The 19,721-nt window shown below is 41.4% G+C and overlaps 1 protein-coding gene and 1 long non-coding RNA gene across 2 annotated transcripts in view; both read left to right on the top strand.

The window, feature by feature from the left end:
• LOC138906894 (uncharacterized) overlaps positions 1–10,298 on the top strand; it is a 114,476-nt gene extending 104,178 nt beyond the window's left edge. The window contains exon 2 of the long non-coding RNA XR_011414520.1: positions 10,091–10,298. This is a non-coding gene — a long non-coding RNA (uncharacterized lncRNA). The remainder of the gene's footprint in view (positions 1–10,090) is intronic.
• A 1,321-nt stretch (positions 10,299–11,619) lies between these two features.
• On the top strand, positions 11,620–18,799 carry LOC138908566 (uncharacterized mitochondrial protein AtMg00810-like). The gene is made up of 4 exons (XM_070199242.1): positions 11,620–11,893; positions 12,049–12,712; positions 12,765–12,820; positions 18,516–18,799. Exons 1-4 carry the CDS (start codon positions 11,620–11,622, stop codon positions 18,797–18,799), a joined length of 1,278 nt encoding a protein of 425 aa, XP_070055343.1.
• Positions 18,800–19,721: the final 922 nt, after the last annotated feature.

The raw sequence follows: 19,721 nt of genomic DNA, 5'->3' as shown, positions 1-19,721 counted from the left end.
AAGGAGACTCCAGCTGTTGTAGAACGGCTCGGAAGGCACCTCACCATGAAATCTCGAGATGGAGATCAAATCTGCGCACCAAACTGGTAATCACATGCACCTATCTCAGATCCTGTACAATTAAGTACAGAAGTGTAGCGTGAGTACATAAATAATATGTACCCAGTAAGTATATAGTCTAACCTCGAAAAAGTAGTGACGAGGGTTCGACCCTGACACTTACTAAGGCCAATAACAGGATAATATGAAATTCTAATTATGCATGATATACAACAATAAAACTCGGAGCAAGAAATAACTGAACAAGTCTTCAGAAATATTTAAGAGCTTGAATCGCTTCCTTCCTTTAAAACATATGATCACACAAACAATGAATTTATACCGATTATGAAAGGAACTTCCAGTTCTATTATCACATACGAATAACACCGAGGACATTAGGCCGGATCCAACATAAATGTAAATTATGCACTGCCGAGGGTCGAACGGCACGAATCATAGATGCATCTATTACCCCGCTCACGAATCATACATGCGACGCGGTCAACTATAAATTTATCAATAAATCATAACACTTCCTTGATTCATTTCAATATAAAGACAAATCGACTTGAAGCTTTTAAATCCTTAAAAATCCTCAACTCAGTTCCATTTGATACATTTAATAATTATAATCAAATAACGGTGTCCACAAGCATGGTATAAACCTACAACTACCCGGACATAAACAAGAATAGTAGCTACGTACGGACTCTCGTAACTTCGTGCGTACGGATCCCCCACAAATAACAAGACATATTAATTAAGTTCACATATGGGGTAAGTTCCCTCTTACAGGGTTAGAAAAGAGACTTACCTCATCTCAAAGCTTACTTCCCAATTCAAGAATGCGCTCAAACCTCCAAATTTGATGCCAAACGACTCGGAACTCATAAAGTTAGGTCGAAATCCCCTCCTTAGAAGCTCTAAAATCGCCCAAGAGTGGAAGAAAAATGTGATAAAAATGGTCCTAACCCGTAATAAATGAGGCTCACAGCCTCCAGTAGTTTCCGCACCTGCGGTCATAGGGCCGTACCTGCGCCCTCGCTTCTGCGGACAAGGGTCCGCTTCTGCGAAATTCACTAGGCCAACTAGGACCGCTTCTGCGGATGGGTACCCACTTCAGCAGAAGATGGGCCGCATCTGCGGAACCTGGGCTGCCCTCACTTGGCCATTTCTGCGAGGCTTGGCCCGCACCTGCGAGCTCGCACCTGCGACTGACCAAGCGCAGGTGCGGTTTTGATAGATCCGGTGAATCAGTTACTGCTCCAAATCCTCATCTTGGTCTGAGCCTCGTCCGATTAAGACTCGGGGCCCCCATGGCCCCGCCCGAACATACCAACAAGTTTAGAATCATAAAATGGACTCGCTCGAAATCTCGGAATGGTGTATCAGCTGCTGCTCCGTAACATACTTAAACTACTCAAAATGACACCAAATTTTGCGTGCAAGTCTTAAACTCCATTACTGAACTATTCCGTTCTCGGAATTTTTTTCTGACATCGATATCACTAAAAACCACTCCAAACCAAATTTAAAGAACTTTTAAAACCTTCAAGAACCAACTTTCACTATTACGCGCAGAAATGCTCCCGGGTCATCCAAAACCCGATCCAAACATACGCCCAAGTCTTAAATCATCATACGACCAATTGGAATTGTCAAACCCTGATTTCGGGGCCGTTTACTCAAAATGTTGACCGGAGTCAAACTTGGCCTTTTAAGCCAACCTTAAGGAACCAAGTGTTCCGATTTCAACCCGACCCTTCTAAATCCCGAACTAACCATTCTCGCAAGTCACAAAATAGTAAAAGCATGTACGAGAAGTCTTATTTAGGGAAACGGGGTTTTAGAAAGCAAAATGACTGGTCGGAATGTTACATTCTTCACCTCTTAAACAAACGTTCGTCCTCGAACGGGTTTAGAATCATACCCGAAATGCTGCATAAGTGTGGATATCTGCTCTGCATGTCCTCCTCGGACTCCCAGGTCACCTCCTCTACTGGTTGGCCACTTCACTGGACCTTTACCACAGAAATCCTCTTAGATATCAACTGGCAATCCTGTCAAGCAACAGTGGCAATTGTCTCCTCCTCATAACCCAAGCTCCCATCTAGTTGAATAGTGCTGAAGTCTAACACATGTGACAAGTCAGCGTGATACCTCCAGAGCATAGACACGTGAAAAACTAAATGAACCCTTGATAGGCTGGGAGGTAAAGCATGTTCATAAGCAACCTCCCCAACTCGCCTCAATACCTCAAATGGGCCTATTAACTTTGGGCTCAACTTGCCTTTCTTCCCGAATCTCATAATGCCCTTCATCGGCGAGACCTTCAAGAGAACCTTCTCGCCTACCATAAATGATACACCACACGCCTTCTGATCCGCATAACTCTTCTGTCTGGACTGTGCTGTGCGAAGTCGCTCCTGAATCAACTTTACCTTTTCCAAGGCATCCTTCACCAAATCAGTACATAACTTAGCATCGACGGGCTCTAACTACCCGATAGGAGAACGACATCGCCGACCATATAAAGCCTCAAATGGAGTCATCTCGATGCTGGACTAATAACTATTATTGTAAGCAAACTAGGCCAAAGGCAAGAACTGATCCCACTGTCCCCTAAAGTCAATCACACATGCTCTGAGCATGTCCTCTAAGATCTGCATTGTCCGCTCTTACTTCCCGTTGGTCTGTGGATTAAATGCAGTGCTGAGCTCTACACGAGTCCCCAACTCACTTCTGTATGGCTCTCCAGAAATATAAAGTGAACTGAGGGCCTCTATCTAATATGATGGAAATAGGCACACCGTGCAACCGAACTATCTCCCAAATATAAATCTAGGCCAACCTCTCTGAAGTATAAGTAGTTGCAACTGGAATGAAGTGTGCTGACTTGGTCAACCTGTCAACAATGACCCAAACTGCATCGATCTTCAGCAAGGTCCGCGGCAACCCAACTACGAAGTCCATAGTAATGCATTCCCATTTCCACTCTGGTATAGTCATCTGCTAGAGTAAGCTACATGGCCTCTGATTTAGGCACCTAGCTACATACTCAACTATGTCGTTCTTCATCCGCCACAACCAATAATATTATATCAGGTCCTGATACATCTTTGTAGCACCTGGATGAATTGAATATCGAGAACTGTGTGCCTCCACTATGATCCTCTCCCTCAAACTATCGACATTATGAACACATAGACGACTCTGGAGTCGCAGGACACCATCCTCACCAATAGAAACCTCATTGGAAACACCATGTAGTACTGTCTCCCTGAGAACTGCCAAGTGCATATCATCAAACTGTCGAGCCTTGATCTGCTCTAATAGTGAAGACTGGGTAACAACACATACAAGAACTCGGCTGGACTCTGAAATATCCAACCTCACAAGTCTGTTGGCCAAGGATTGAATGTCCAAAAATAGTGACCTCTCATCTGCTAAAATGAATTCCAAGATACCCATGCTCTCTGCCTTCCTGCTCAAGGCATCCACGACTAAATTCGCCTTGCCCGGATGATAAAGAATAGTGATGTAATAATCCTCAAGTAACTCAAGCCATCTGCGCTTCCTCAAATTGAGATCCATTTGCTTGGATAAGTGTTTCAAACTGCGGTGATCAGTGTAAACCTCACAAGGCACCCCATATAGATAATGCCTCCAGATCTTAAGAGCATGAACAATCGCGGCCAACTCCAAATCGTGCATATGATAATTTTTCTCATGGGGCTTCAGCTGACGTGAAGCATATGCAATAACTTGCCCCTCCTACATCAATACACAACCCAAGCCAATGCGTGAAGCATCAAAATGCACCGTATACATCTCCAAACCGAAAGGCAACACTAGAACTAGTGTTGTAGTCAAAGCTGTCTTGAGCTTCTGAAAACTCGCCTTACCATCATCGGTCCAACGGAACAGAGCACCCTTCTGAGTCAATCTAGTCAAAGGTACTACAGTAGATGAGAAGCCCTACACAAATCGGCGATAATAACTTGCTAGCCCCAAGAAACTCCTAATCTTAGTCGCCGAAGTAGGATGAGGCCAACTCTGAACCGCCTCAATCTTCTTGGGATTCACCTTAATACCTTCGCTTGATACTACATGCCCCAAGAATGCCATAGAATCTAACCAAAACTCACATTTGGAGAACCTAGCATATAGCTTCTGTTCCCTCAAGGTCTGAAGCACCACTCTCAAATGATGTTCATGCTCCTTCATGCTACATGAGTAAATCAAGATGTCATCAATGAAGACAATAACAAAGGAATCGATATAAGCCCTGAACACCATGTTTATCAAATCCATAAATATTGCTAGGGCATTAGTCAGGTCGAAGGACAACATTAGAAACTCATAATCGCCATATCTAGTACGGAAGGTTGTCTTAGGAACATCTGAGTCCCGAATCTTCAACTGATGGTATCTCGATCACAAGTTGATCTTAGAAAATACCCTATCACCCTGCAACTAGTCAAACAAATAATCAATACGTGGCAGCAGGTACTTGTTCTTAACGGTGACTTTATTCAACTGGCAGTAATTACTGCACATCCACATAGTCCCATCCTTCTTCTTCACAAATAATACTGGTGCACCCCAATGTGATACACTCGGCTTGACGAACCCCTTCACTAGCAACTCCTCAATATGTTCCTTCAACTCTATCAATTCTTTCGGAGCCATACGATACAGTGGTATGGATATAGGCTGAGTGTCTAGAGCCAAGTCAATACAGAAATCTATATCACGATCTGGTGGCATGCCTAGAAGGTCAGAAGGAAACACAACGGCCAACTCCCAGACTACTGGCACTGAATCAATCATCGGAAACTCTGTAGTGGTATCCCGAACATAGGCTAGATAAGCCAAACAACCCTTCTCGACTATATGTTGAGCCTTCAGAAAAGAGATAACCCGACTAGATGTACTGGTAGAAGAATCCTTCCACTCCAATCTAGGAAACTCTGGCATTGCTAAGGTAACAGTCTTGGCATGGAAATCAAGGATGGCGCGATATAGGGATAACCAGTCCATGCCCAGGATGACCTCAAAGTCGGTCATATCAAGTAACATAAGGTCCTCTCTAGTCTCGTAACCACAGAATACGGCCACACATGACCGATAGATCTGATCCACAACTACATAATCGCCCACATGAGTGGACACATAAACAGGAGTACCCAAGGACTCACGAGGAATATCCAAGAAATAAGCAAACAGAGATGATACATATGAATAGATGGACCCTGGATCAAATAATACCGAAGCATCCCTACCGCAGACAGAAATAATACATGTTATCACGACATCTGAAACCACTGCATCTGGTCTGGCCGAAAAGTATAGAATCTAGCTGGAACGTCGGTTGGCTGGCCTCCAACTAGCTGAACAACAACTGGCTGACCCCTCTTCCTGGCCTCCACCTCTAGTACGACCCCAACCCGCCTGCCCTCCAACTTTGGGCGGTCGGACGACTGGTGCTGCAATCATGGGCTGATGACCCTACTGTACTGCCTTGTCTCGAAGTCTGGGATAGGTTTTCTTCATGTTACCCGAATCCCTACACTAGTAACAACCTCTCGATACCATAGACTACGGCCCAGAAGTTTGACACTAATGGCCTGAATACCCACTAGAAAAACCCTGGATGGCTGGTGGGCGGTATGAACTCTCCGGCATGGCACTAAAATAGGCACTAGAAGAACCCTGATGAGCTGGTGGGCGATAAGAAATCTCTGGCATAGCACTAAAAGGGGGTCGCGTTGGAGCACCCCGAGGAGGAGGTGGTGCTGGATATGTGGGCCTGCTTGGTTGACCCCTCCCAAACTGACCTCTGCCCTTAGCCGGGGCACCTCTAAACTCTCCAGAGAAACGAGTCCTCTTGTCCTACAACATCTGCTCTCTACCCCTCTGGCGGTAGCCCTTAATCCTCCGAGAAATCTCCACTACTAGCTGATAAACAGTACCCATCTCAACCTCCCGGGCCATATTAGCCCGAATACCAGGGTGCAACCCCGCAACAAACCTCTGCACTCTCTCTGCATAGGTAGGAAGTATCATAAGTATGTGGAGACAACTCAGAGATTCTCGTCTCATAATCGGTCACTGACATCTGACCCTGCTCGAGCTGCTCGAACTGACCTTGCAACTCTTTCCTATGAGAGAGTGTAATATACATGTCCAAGAAAAGTTGTGTAAACTGGTCCTAAGTCATCGGAGGAGAACCCGCTGGTCTGCTAAGTAGATAAGACTGCCACTATCTACAAGCCCTGCCCTCTAGTTGGAAAGTAGTGAAATCTACCCCATGTGACTCTAATATCCTCATGTTGTGCAGTCTGTCCCTGCACCGGTCAATGAAGTCCTGGGGATCCTCATACCGCTCACCCCCGCAGATAGGAGGGTGTATCCTAGTCCATCTGTCCAATAGCTTATGCGGTTTGCCGTCCGCAGCTGATTTATGCTCAGGTGCAACCGCTGCAACTGGTTGGGGTCCGCCCACGGGAAGTGTACCTGGAGTCTGATATACTGCAGTTGCATGCCCCGGAGCCTGGGCAGTGGGGGTATGTGCTCCCCCTCCTGCCTGAGATGTGGCTAGGTCTGCTGGAAATAAACCAGCCTCAGTCAGTGTCCATGAACCGCAACATACGGCCCATGACCTCATGAAAACCCGGTGCTGACATGAAATATACTGGGGCTGGCTCTGTGGCGGGCACCTCGCCCTGCTTCTCAATTATGGGATCCTCCACTGGATCCACTGGTGGTGCTACCGGGGCAGCTCTGGGATGCCCTCATCCCCTACCTCAGGCCGGTGCCCTCCGCCGACCTCTGCCTCGGCCTCTAGCAACGGAGGGAGTAGCTCCTCCCGGGTCTGGCATATCCTCTATACGCGTCCTCAACATCTGTGAGAGAATGAGAGAAAATGTTTTAGTATACCATCAACTGTACGATAGGATATGAATAAAGAGTAGTTTCCTAACACCCTATAGCCTTTCAAAGAAAAGTAAAGACGTCTCCGCACCGGTGCGCAAGACTCTACTAGGTATGCCCATAACTTGTGAGACCTATGTGAACCTAGTGCTCTGATACCATGTTGTCACGACCCAATTCCATCTTAGGCCGAAATGGCGCCCAACACTATTGTTAGGCAAGCCAACACTGATCAAAGTAATGGTTTCCCGTTTAAATAAAATACTAAGTGGATAACATTTTCTCATTTGTTAAACATATTTAGAAATATGAGAATGTGACATAATTAAACGGAAGCAAACAAGTACAAATCATAATCATGTAAACAAATCCAAAATCATAAGTCTACTAGTGTGTGTACCAAGACTTGGTGTCACAAGTATGCAGGCAATCTAGTGGAATATACAAAAGAACACTAGCATACTGTCTGATATGAAATAGATAGAAAAATAAAAACATAAGGGAGACTCCAGCTGCTGCAGAACGACTCGGAAGGCAACTCACCGTGAAGTCTCGAGATGGGGATCAAATCTGCGCACCATACTGGTAACCAGATGCACCTGCTCCAGATCTTGTACAATTAAGTACAGAAGTATAGTGTGAGTACATAAATAATATGTACCCAGTAAGGATCTATTCTAACCTCGAAGAAGTAGTTACGAGGGGTCGACTCCGACACTTACTAGGGCAAATAACAGGATAATATGAAATTCTAATTAAGCATGATATACAACAATACGACTCGGACCAAGAAATAACTGAACAAGTCTTTACAAATATTTAAGAGCTTGAATCACTTTCTTCCTTTAAAACATATGATCACACAAACAATGAATTTATACCGATTATGAAAGGAACTTCCAGTTCTATTATCACGCACGAATACCACCGAGGACGTTTAGCCTGATCCAACATAAATATAAAATGTGCACTGCCGAGGGTTGAACAACGTGAACCAAAGATGTATCTATTACCCCGCTCACGAATCATACATGCGAAGTAGTCAAATATAAATTTATCAATAAATCATAACCTTTCCTTGATTCTGTTCAAAATAAAGACAATTCGACTTGAAGCTTTTAAATCCTTAAAAATCCTCAACTTAGTTCCATTTGATACAGTTAACAAATATAATCAAATAACGGTGTCCACAAACATGGTGTAAACCTAAACCTACCCAGACATAAATAGGAATAGTAGCTACGTACAGAATCTCGTGACTTCGTGCATACGGAGCCCCCCTCAAATAACAACACATATTAATTAAGTTCACCTATGGGGTAAGTTCCCTCTTACAAGGTTAGAAAAGTGACTTACCTCGTCTCAAAGCTTACTTCCCAATTTAAGAATGCGTTTAAACCTCCAAATTTGATGCCAAATGACTCGGAACTCATAAAGCTAGGTCGAAATCCCCTCCTTAGAAGCTTTCAAATCGCCCAAAAGTGGAAGAAAAATATGATAAAAATGGTCCTAACCCGTAATAAATAAGGCTCACTACCTCCAGCGGTTTCCCCACTTGCGGTCATAGGGCTGCACCTGCACCATCACTTCTGCTGACAAGGGTCCGCTTCTGCGGAATTCACTAGGCCGGGTGGGACCGCTTCTGCGGATGGGCACCCGCTTCCGCGGAGCATGGGCCGCATCTGCGAAACCTGGGCTGCCCTCCTTTGGCCGCTTCTGCGAGGCTTGGCTTATACCTGTGAGCTCACACCTGATCCTGACCAAGCGCAGGTGCGGTTTTGACAGATCTTGTGCATCAGATGCTGCTCCAAATCCTCATCTTGGTCCAAGCCTCGTCCGATTGACACTTGAGGCCCCAGGGGCCCTGCCCGAACATACCAGCAAGTGTGGAATCATAAAACGGACTCGCTCGAACTCTCGAAACGCCCGAAACAATATTAAAACTAAGAATTGCACCCCAAACCAATTGAATCAAACTTAAGAACTTCAAGTTCCTCAATTTACTTCCAATGCGCCAAAACGTACTTAAACTACACGGAATGACACCAAATTTTATGTGCAAGTCTTAAATGATATTATGGAACTATTCCCGGTCTCGGAATTCAGGTTGAACCTTGATATCACCAAAACCTGCTCCAAACCAAATTTAAAGAACTTTTAAAACCTTCAAGAACCAACTTTTACTATTAAGCGCAGAAACACTCCTGGTCATCCAAAACCCGATCCGAACATAAGCCCAAGTCTGAAATCATCATACGAACCTATTGGAACTGTCAAACCCTAATTTTGGGGTTGTTTACTCAAAATGTTGACTGAAGTCAAACTTGGTCTTGTAAGCCAACCTTAAGGAACCAAGTGTTCCGATTTCAACCTGAGCTCTTCAAAATTCCGAACTAACCATTCCCCCAAGTCATAAAACAGTAAAATTATATACGAAAAGTTTTATTTAGGGGAATGGGGTTATAGAAAGCAAAACTGTCGGTTGGGTCGTTAAATATTTTTTCAAATAGTAATTAAAATAAGAACGTTTGTAGAATAGATAAACCAATCTCTATGGGTTCGACATCTTTCTATACTATTATTTGACAGAGTACGAGTTATAATTTTATATACGCTAGACAATCGTCAAGGGCTAATTTTGACAATAAGAGGGTGACTAGTGTTTGAAAATGTTGTAAGAATCCTGGACATTCCGTTGACAAGTACTACAGACTCCATGGCTTCCCAATGAACTTCAAATTCACTAAGGGAAAGAAGTCTACAGCTTGTGCTCAAGTTGATGAACTAAGGATGGATTCTTCATCCTCCTTTAAAAGTACAACACCTGCTCCTGCTCATGTGTTCACCAAGGAGCAATACCAATACTTGATGAATCTCTTCCAACAATCTCACTTGACCACACCAATCCAGGATGCTCCCACTAGCAATTCTGCCATGGGTGCTTTTTGCCATAGGTGCTTTTGCAGGTGCTGCCACAAATCTCTGTGCTAATTTTACTTTGTCTAATGTACTTCTAGTTCCTTCTTTTTAGTTCAATCTCACTTTTGTTCCCCAAATTGTTTCTCAATTCAGCTGTACAACCTTCTTTACCAAATTTTCATGTCTTACATAGGGCCTTTCTCTAAAGAGGCCTTTGGAAATTGGTAGAGCACCAAATGGGTTGTATGTCATTTAATCATCCTTTAAGTTGTCTAAACTTGATTCATCTGTAAATACAATTTTAGCTAATACTTCTTTATCCAAATGTGATTACAGTGCTAGCACTACCTCTTGTAATCATGTTACTTCAAGCAATAAAACTGATTTCTTTTGGCATCAAAGATTAGGTCATATGATGTTTTCTAAAATGAAAACTATTTTTGTTTGCTTAATAAGTTGTCTTATAAGAAATCTTTTATATGTTCTATATGTCCCTTAGTTAGACAACAAAGACTACATTTTCCAGATAGTTCTATTAAATCTACGTATCACTTTCAACTTATTCATGTTGACTTGTGTCCCTACCATACTAGAACATATCATAGATTCAAATAATTTCTACTATTGTGGAAGACTACTCTAGAGTCAGTTGAACTTATTTGCTTTTTTGTAAAAGCAATGCCTTTAATCTCATTAAAGCATTTGTTTTTATGATCAAGACTCATTTTCACACTTCTGTTCAAACATTTAGATTAGACAATACCTTTGAACTTGATTCCAATTCTCAGGTTGCTTCCTTCTTGGCTGAATATGGCATCATTCATCAGACCACTATACCTCACACTCCCCAACAGAATGGGGTGGTTGAAAGGAAATACAAGCATCTCTTAAAAACCTCTAGGGTCTTGCTTTTTCAGTCCAAACCCCGTGTCAAGTGTTGGGGTGACTGTGTCTTAACAACTACCTATCTCATTAATAGGTTTCCTTCCCCTGTTATTCAGAACATCTCTCCCTATGAGAAGTTGCATGGTCATCCTCCTATTTATAACAATTTGAGAACTTTTGGTTGCCTGTGTTATGCCACTTTACCTAAGATAGAGAGAGACAAGTTTCAACCTAGAGCCTCTCCATGTGTATTTCTGGGCTACCCCTTTTGGCAAGAAGGGTTATAAACTTTTGAACTTATAAACTCATTATATCGTCTTTCCTAGGGATGTCATCGTTCATGAGCACATCATCCCCTACCACTCTTCTACTCCCTCTGCTGTCCCTGCTTCTTATTCAGTGTTTACCCCTACTCCTGCCTTCTTTGTAGATACTCCACCTCCTGCTCCTACTCCTCCTTCTGACCATCCCCTTACACCTTTCCTCTCTCCCCCTTCTCCTCCTCCTACTGAGGTACCTTCTTCTTCTTTACCTCCCCTTGCACCTTCTCTAGATCTTGCTCCTCTCAGACATTCTGCTAGAGTCACTAATCCTCCCAGCTATCTTAAGGATTACATTTGAACTTCTGTCAGTTTTGGTGCTCCATCCAAACTTTTCCCATCAGTTTCTCCTTTCCATGAACCTCGACATTTTCGGCAGGCTGCCCCTAACCCTGCATGGCAAGATGCTATACTCAAGGAATTTCAAACCTTGGATGCCAATCATACTTAGGACATTGTGTCTTTACCACCTGGCAAGAAGGTTATTCCTTGCAAGTGGGTGTATAAGGTCAAATAGATGAGTGATGGGTCCATTGAAAGGTATAAATCCAAGCTGGTCATCAGGGGCGATTCTCAACAGGATGGCATAGATTATACTGAAACTTTCAGTCCTGTGGTCACAATCATTACCATCAAATGTCTCCTAACTTTTGCTATCAAACACAACTGGTTTGTTCTTCAATTAGATCTTAACAATGTATTTTTGCATGGTGACCTTCATGAAGAGGTCTATATGAAGATCCCCTTGGGTCTCACAGTCACCACCACCTCTTCTGATCCTCCTTTGGCCTGTAGGTTGAGAAAATCTCATTATGGCCTCAAGCAGGCCTCAAGGCAGTGGTTTGCCAAGCTTTCTATTTCTCTTATTTTCAGAGGGTATTCCCTTAGCAAGAGTGACTCCTCTCTGTTTGCCAAGGTGCCTGCTCCTCCATTGTTCTTATGACAGTTTATGTAGATGACATTCTCTTGGCTGGCAGTGATTATGATAAAATGGATGCATTGAAATCATTTTTAGATCAGCAGTTTAAAATAAAGGACCTTGGTTCTTTGCACTACTTTCTTGGTCTTGAGGTCACCAAAGTTCCTCAAGGTTATGTTGTCAATCAGTACAAGTACACCAGGGACCTCATCCAAGAATTTCACTCTCTTGATGTGAAGCCTGTTCTTACTCCTCTTGATTCTCATACCAAGCTCTCCTCTTATTTTAGAGATCCACTTCTTGATCCTTCATTGTATAGGAGGCTCATTGGCAAGCTGAATTTTTTCCAACACACCAGGCCAGATATGTCCTTCTCTGTGCAATATCTCAGGCACTTTTTGATATCTCCTAAGGTACCTCACAAGTTAGTTGCTCTATATGTCCTTAGGTATCTTCTCAATGTGCCTTCCCAGGATACTCTGCTCAGCAACACAACTGATTTTTCACTCCAGGCCTACTCTGATTCAGATTGGGCTGCTTGCCCCATCTCCAGGAAATCTGTAACTAGGTATTACATTGTTCTTGGGAGTTCTCCTATTTCTTGGAAATCCAAGAAGCAGCAGACTGTTTCCTTGTCTTTTGTAGAGGTTGAATATCGAGCCCTCGGAAAGGTTGTTGCCGAAGTTACCTGGTTGGTTCGTTTGCTTAGTGATCTCTTTCTCTGTCCCTATGTTTTGTGACAGTCAAGTTGCACTTCATATTGCTAAAAATCTTGTGTTTCAGTACCATGCATATAGAGGTTGATTGTCATTATGTGCGTGGTGCTCTTTCCACTGGCTTATTCTCTCTCCAACATGCCTCCACTACTCACCAATTGCTGATGTTTTGACTAAGGCTTAGACAGGTGTTCCTCATCACAGGTTGTTGTCCAAGCTGGGTGTGTTCCCACCCTCCAGCTTGAGGGGGTGATGGAGTTCTGTTACTAAGACCGGATCCAAGATGACTATCTCATATTGGGCATATTAGTAGTTGGACTTTATTTTCATTTAGGGATCTGATCCTTGTCCGGTTTAGTTAGATATTTTGTAAATATAACTAGAACCTTCTCTTCTATTTTTAATTAAAGAAAATTAGTCTTTTATTTAGCTCATGGTTTCAACATCAGTTCTCTCTCCTCATCTTAGAGACTAGGGTTTTCTGTCCTTCAATCTCCATTTTCATGGCTGTCTTTTAGCTTAACAAGAAAAGGGTAAAAAAAACTAGCATTTGTTAGTTTAAAGGATCAAAATCGCACACTTTATTTAGTTAAGATACTCATGCAAATAATAGAAAATCTACAACCAACGCAAGACAAAAATTAATGGACTAAAATCGTACGTTATTTTTTTTTACCTATTTTTAAAATATAAAAAGTGGTTTTCCAAAGAAGTGGGTGTTTCAAATTGTTCGAGACAACCTCACACAAAGCAAGAACCGAACTCGAACCTATCTTTTTTCGGGTATATGGTATTCTAACACTAGTACGTACTATCTTCGTTTCAGTTTACGTGAACTTATTTCCTTTTTGATTTGTTCTAAAAAGAATGACTTCTTTCTAAATTTGGAAATAATTTTGCTTAAACTTATCATTCTACTATTAATGAGAAGTTTTATAACCACACAAATACTGTGGGCCTCTTTTTGAATTATTTAGGACCACAAATTTCAAAAGTCTTCATTTTTTTCTTAAACTCAATGCCCAATCAAACAGATTCACATAAATTGAAACAGAGTAATAGTTTATTAACTTTTGTCTTCTTTAAACAACTTTCCGAAGAAATTTTGTTCGCCGTTGAATCTCTAAGAAAAATATAATTTTGCGTTGGAGTTGTTTTCTTGTAAACTTGGTCGAAACCGTCGGAATTTGGTTGAATTGTATACACAGATCCCGAATTTGAAATTATTGTATTCTTGTGACGTCAAGTTAATATACAATAATAATTTAGTTCACAGTTAAATAGATATAAATATTTAGTGAATTTCTTAATATATTCACATGATCTAAGCAAAAATTATTGAATTTCCGTGAAACAAACATATTGTACTCTAATTCGACCATTCTTGAATAGGAAGAGGCTAATGTGTTTCTAATTCAAAGTCTAATGTGGAAAATGAAATCACAATTGACTCGGAAATATACTGACTGACTACATATAATAGTCGGCAGCATATTTGTCCCTGTCAGTTTTATGATTTTTTTATAATTTCCAAAAAAGGTTCTAATCATTCCGTTGCTATATATCCTTTTCTTGAACTTAATGATACAAAATTCCTAATCCAATTCCCATCTCCATCAGCTAATTATAATCTACTAATTACTATACTAATAGGAAAATGAGAAGGAAAAAAAACATCATACAGATATAGTTATGAACCTTTAACATCAGGGCGAATAGTTGATAGCAGAAAAACAAAACTTTATATATAGAAATTAAATATGAGCCTTTAACATTGTCAACAAGTTGTAAATCTAGAAGAAAATAACTCCTTTTTTTGCGTCAAGAGGAGAGATACTATTTTTGGCCAAGAAGAAATGACTTTGATCTCCTTTAAATCTCATATGGTGCATTTTTTCAGATTGTTTTAATAAAAAAAGGAGTAAAAAGAAAAGATATAAAGAACTACAGTTTAAAGCTTAATTATCATATGTAAGTATAGCTTACCTAACTATCTTTCAGAGCTAATGTTCAATTGTTATTAGCTTGTATTACTTGTATTCAGACGCGCAACGAATATAACATATATTAAATGTATACAACCTGTATAAACTGTATTTGTTAGCGCAATGAATACAACAAATCGAAATACAAGGGTGTTACAAAGGATACAACCTGTATGGATTGGAATACAATATGTATCAACTGTATACAACATGTATCAAATGTATTCGTTAGCGTAACGAATACAACCAAGCCGAAATACATGAGTGCATACAAAATAATATAATATGTAATCGACTGTATTCGCTCGTGCAACGAATACAACCAAGACAAAATATAGAAATACAGAAAAATAGAATGCACACATTGAGAGTTGAATTCAAGACCTTTGCTTACTAAAAGAGCGCTCTAACCAATCGAGCTACAAGAGCAATGTGTTTTGTTTCAAAACAATTGATCTTTTGTTAGTATTACATGTGATTTTGCTATAAAATTCAATTATAGTTACGAATGATAATTTTCTGAAAGTACAATTACGAATGATAAATACAATATATATGCTTGTTATGTGGCGTAATTTTTCCTAAAAAGAAAGACAAAGACGTGGGCTTCTTACAACAAATCAACTCTGCTACAACATTATGGTAAAAGAACATCCGTCGTTACATTATATTTCTCTCTCTTTTTTTTTAGTAAGAAGCTACCTAGAGAATAAATTGGAAAGTCGAAATTAAGTATTTTTTCCGTAAAACTTTCAGAATGATTTCTGTTATTTCTTCGAAAAGACGACTTTGTTTCCTGACTAACCGAGTTAGACAAATATGCTACAAGTACAAGTATCATTTTCTTGATTACTTCTCTCTCATCCTCGGTGAAATGAAAAGTTTGACGAATTCTACTTGTTATCAGAGACGGATCTATCACGTAACTTGTGAATTCACGGGCATGAACCTAATAGGTTTTGCCCAGATTTCATATATTATTAAAAAATTTATACTAATTATCTCTAGACAAATGATTATAAATCTAATTATATTATATATATATATTAATTTGAAATCGTTATAGGAACTCAAAACTTTAAATTTTGGATTCATATTTACTTGTTTTTTTTTGGTTTCTCGCCCGGTGACCGGTACCCACATTGGGCCCGACTAAATTTAGATTCGCGCCGGAAAGTTTCACATTTGGGTAAAACGCTCCCTAACAAAGGCGATTTCATAATCAGGGACTCGAACCCAAATCTTCGGTCAAGGATGAAGGAGTACTTACCACTCCACCACAATTTTGTTGGTCATATCTACTTGTTGCATATATAGGTTGTTGGTCACTATATAGGCAATTCTTCGAAACTTCGCGTAATGATTTGCAGCATTATATTAACAGAGATTTCAAGGAAAGGAAAAGTTACCCTGTACTTAAATTAGAAAGTTTTTAAAAATCTGAAAATTTGCTTTTGCTTAGTCTTTAGACAAAAAAAAAAATTCTAATGTGGATCAAGTAAAAGTAGTTAAGTAACTGGATTAATTCATAACGGTAATAATTTTTCAATAAATAGAAACGACAAACTATTGCTGAGTTTGTTGGAGGCAAAGCGCACCAACGTCCGAACAGATTAGATACTAAAACTCATTATTAGCATAGAAAAGAGGGATCGCAATTTTTATTATTTCCTTTTAAATTTCTTATAAAGACAAATATATGTTGGGATCTTTTTAAGTAACCCAGGTCCCATGTTATTATATTGTTTATCCGAAAAAATGATAGAGTTGAATATGTACGTAGTTCTAAGGGTATGTGGTATATTTTGACACAAATCGTAATAGTAAATAGAAATATTGAATATTGACGGTAAAGAATAAAAAATAAGCAAAGTTGAAAAGAGGATGATTTATGGGTTAAGCAAGATAAATTAATCTATGAAGCTAAAAAAAGGACAATTCTTCAATATGGGAGTGTATGATATCTCAGTTACAATGTATGCAAAAACTTGTCCGCTTTACAGAAATATAGCCATCCCTTTTATAGTGGGGGATCCTACTTTAGATATAATTAAAAATATATAGTGGGAACCCATGATAAATCACCTTTTCCCTAATTCCCGCCGAGATTCTCTCCTTTAGTGCGGCTGCAACATCTCTTTTCTATGAGCTCGATCTTGATCGGACTCAGCATTGGTCGGTTTCCAGTTTTAGAGCTCGATGCGGGTTTGAGGTCGATGCCGACTCGGGGTTCGGTATTGGTTGGCCTCTGGACCTTAAGCTTGATTCCATCACATCTCATCATAGTTCGATTCATACCCGAGCTCGATAATGACTTCGAACTCGGTATTTGACCTGTACCTGAAATTTGAAGCTCGTTTGTGCTATCTTCGGATCCATCTCGATATTATGAAGACTTTTTTCGATCCATTATGATCCCATCTCGATCAATCGTATGAAGGCCGAAATCATTTTCGACCGTATACAGATAGTCCCCTCGTTTTTTGGAAAGGATGTGGCGAGAAACGATTTGATTTCCCAACGGCTCGATTGGATATGCACTGACGTTTGCATCGAGTCCGACCATGACGTACGTGATAGATGTCCCGTCGGTTTAGTTTACCAAGGCATTTAATGCGTGTCAGACGGTGGTCGGCCACGCTGATATTGAACCGCCATTGCTCAATCTATAGATAGCCCCTCATTTTACCGTTTATCACTTTTACATCTTCAATCTCCAAATTTTTCAAGTTCTTCTTCTGAGTTCATCTGTAAATCTGTGATTTTTTACTACAAAATCTTTCTTCAAAAACATCAAATCTTTGTTACCTCCTTCTATTTTTGATCTTTAAATCCAAAATGGCGAAAACATAAAAAATCGTTCCTCAAAAAGAAAAAGTTTCTTCTTCACAGTCTGCTGCTGACAAAACACTGGTGGAACCACGACCTGAGGAGTGCGCTCCTGGGGCGCGTGTTCTTACCTCTGATTTTAAGGTCGACAAAGGCTCGTCAGTTCCCGACCGATGTGAGCCAGTATCGAGGTATATGTGTTCGATACCCGAGGGGTACCTCGAACAGATCAGAAAAGATTGTAATTGGGAGAATAAAGAAATAGTAATCCCGTCTCGTGAAGAAGATATCACCACTCACGTGAAAGGACTTTTAAGCGTGTATACTTATCCTCTCACGTTAGGTCCTCTCGACCCTATTATTATTGATTTCTGCCGTCAATACCAAATAACCCTAGGTCAGATCCATCCTTCTTCTTGGCAGATCATTATTATGATTTGTTTCTTCGTGAACAAAATCGAGGGGATGCCTTTCACCCTCTACCATCTCATTCGATTGTACTGCCCTCGCCTCTTTCATGGCGGGTTAATAAAGCTTCAGCACCGGGCTACCAAGGTTCTGTTCTCGAGCATAGACGATGACAAGGATCGAGGCTGGATGGGCAGGTTCGTTCGAGTGAAGACTTCGGACCTGAATCCGTCTTAAAAGATGCCATTTCTCGAGGAGTGGAACATGAAGCGTAAGTGTAATTCTGCTGTTATCTCCTAATATTTTCCCCTTCATTTCTTCCTCACTGATATCCCCCTTTTGTGATGCAGCGGTTCCTTGGATGCCCGGTGCAATTTCTGACCTCAAGAACTGGGTACGGGGTCTAGCTTCGACCTCTACATATGTCGAGCGCTCATGGCGTGATTTGTCAAAGGGCCGATGGGAGGCCAAAAATTATGGTAAGCCTCTTTCTCGTATCTTTGGTAATTCGAATGAGATGCTCTCCATATGCTTAAATTAATTTTCTTGTATATAGGCCGGGGCAAAGATGCGGTTTTGAGGCCCCCGTCCGTCGAGGAAGAGGAAGAGGCCTCTGTCCCAAAATCGGTGAAGGATAATAAGCGAAAAAGGGCCTCCGATTCCGAAGATCCAAAACCGAAGACGAGGATGGATCGTAAGCCGAAGAAGAATACCATCCCTTTGACCATAGAATCAGTTCTGTGTCTAAGGGATGAAGATGAAGATGATGAAGAAGAAAACGACGGGTCTGTGCTGGTGGCCCGAGTGAAGAAAACCATCGATGCCCCAAAAGGCAGCTGAATCAATGGTGATTTATAAAGCTCCACCTCGGACTGAGGAGAAATCAGAGGAAGGTTCGGGAAGAGTCCTCGAATCGTTAGAGATCGAGGATGCTTCCCACCGAAGTCAACAAACGGTGGGTATATTAGAAGAGGCCGGTCCTGAAGCTCTCCGAACTGAGGAGAACACCCTAAGCGAGTCGCTTGGGGAAATAATAATCGGAGACTCGCCCACACTCTATTCCTTTTTCGAAGGGGCGATTCGGGAAGCCCAAGATTTGGGGGACCTCGAGATAAACCGGTCTCATGAAGGGCAGGACCCCTTCAATGATTTGTTTACTGGGGTCGAGGATTTTGCTGGCCCTAGTGATGTGTCGGGCCTTTTCTGTGAAGTGCAGCAAGCTTTGAATCGGGTAAGTTTAACTCCCTTCGTTGATATTACTTTTATATTTGCTATTCTTCTCTAACTTCTTTTCTTCTTTCTTACGTAGGCCGCAACGGTTTATCGAGAAGCATGTTCTCGGTCTCGAGCTGAGCTGCGTCGGTACGAGGCTGACCTCCGATGGGTCACGGAGGAGAGGAACACCCTTAGACTCCTCTTCGGGCAAAGAGAAAAAGAAATCAAAGACCTCCGAGCTGAGATGGCTAAGGCTCATCAAGACCAGACCGACCTGACCGAGCAGGTAATAATAATCTTAGAAACCCATGGGCTCGATCCTGGAACAGTGGCTAATATTTCGATCTCACAGCTACAACAGAAGCTTGAGGTGATTGGGAAGCTTCATGAGGAGGGTCGATATGATAAGGGCAGAGTCCTTGGGATGGAAAGATTGTATGGACCGTCTTGCCGCAGAAAAACAACTGCTCGAGCCCAACTATCATCGGCCGAAAATCAACTTCAAGGCATGAAGGAGAAGAGCTTGGTTCAATCTGATGTCGAAAAA

Source organism: Nicotiana tomentosiformis, chromosome 3 (assembly GCF_000390325.3).
Source record: "Nicotiana tomentosiformis chromosome 3, ASM39032v3, whole genome shotgun sequence".
NCBI classification, from domain to species: Eukaryota; Viridiplantae; Streptophyta; class Magnoliopsida; order Solanales; family Solanaceae; genus Nicotiana; species Nicotiana tomentosiformis.
Note: the sequence above shows the minus strand (reverse complement) of the source record. Positions and strands in the feature narration are given on the sequence as shown.

Coding starts and splice junctions, on each gene's coding strand:
- LOC138908566 (XM_070199242.1), top strand. CDS start 11,620: ATGAGTGATGGGTCCATTGAAAGGTATAAATCCAAGCTGGTCATCAGG. Junction 11,894..12,048: donor TTCTGATCCTCCTTTGGCCT/GTAGGTTGAGAA, acceptor TTCTTATGACAG/TTTATGTAGATGACATTCTC. Junction 12,821..18,515: donor TCAGTACCATGCATATAGAG/GTTGATTGTCAT, acceptor TCTTGTATATAG/GCCGGGGCAAAGATGCGGTT.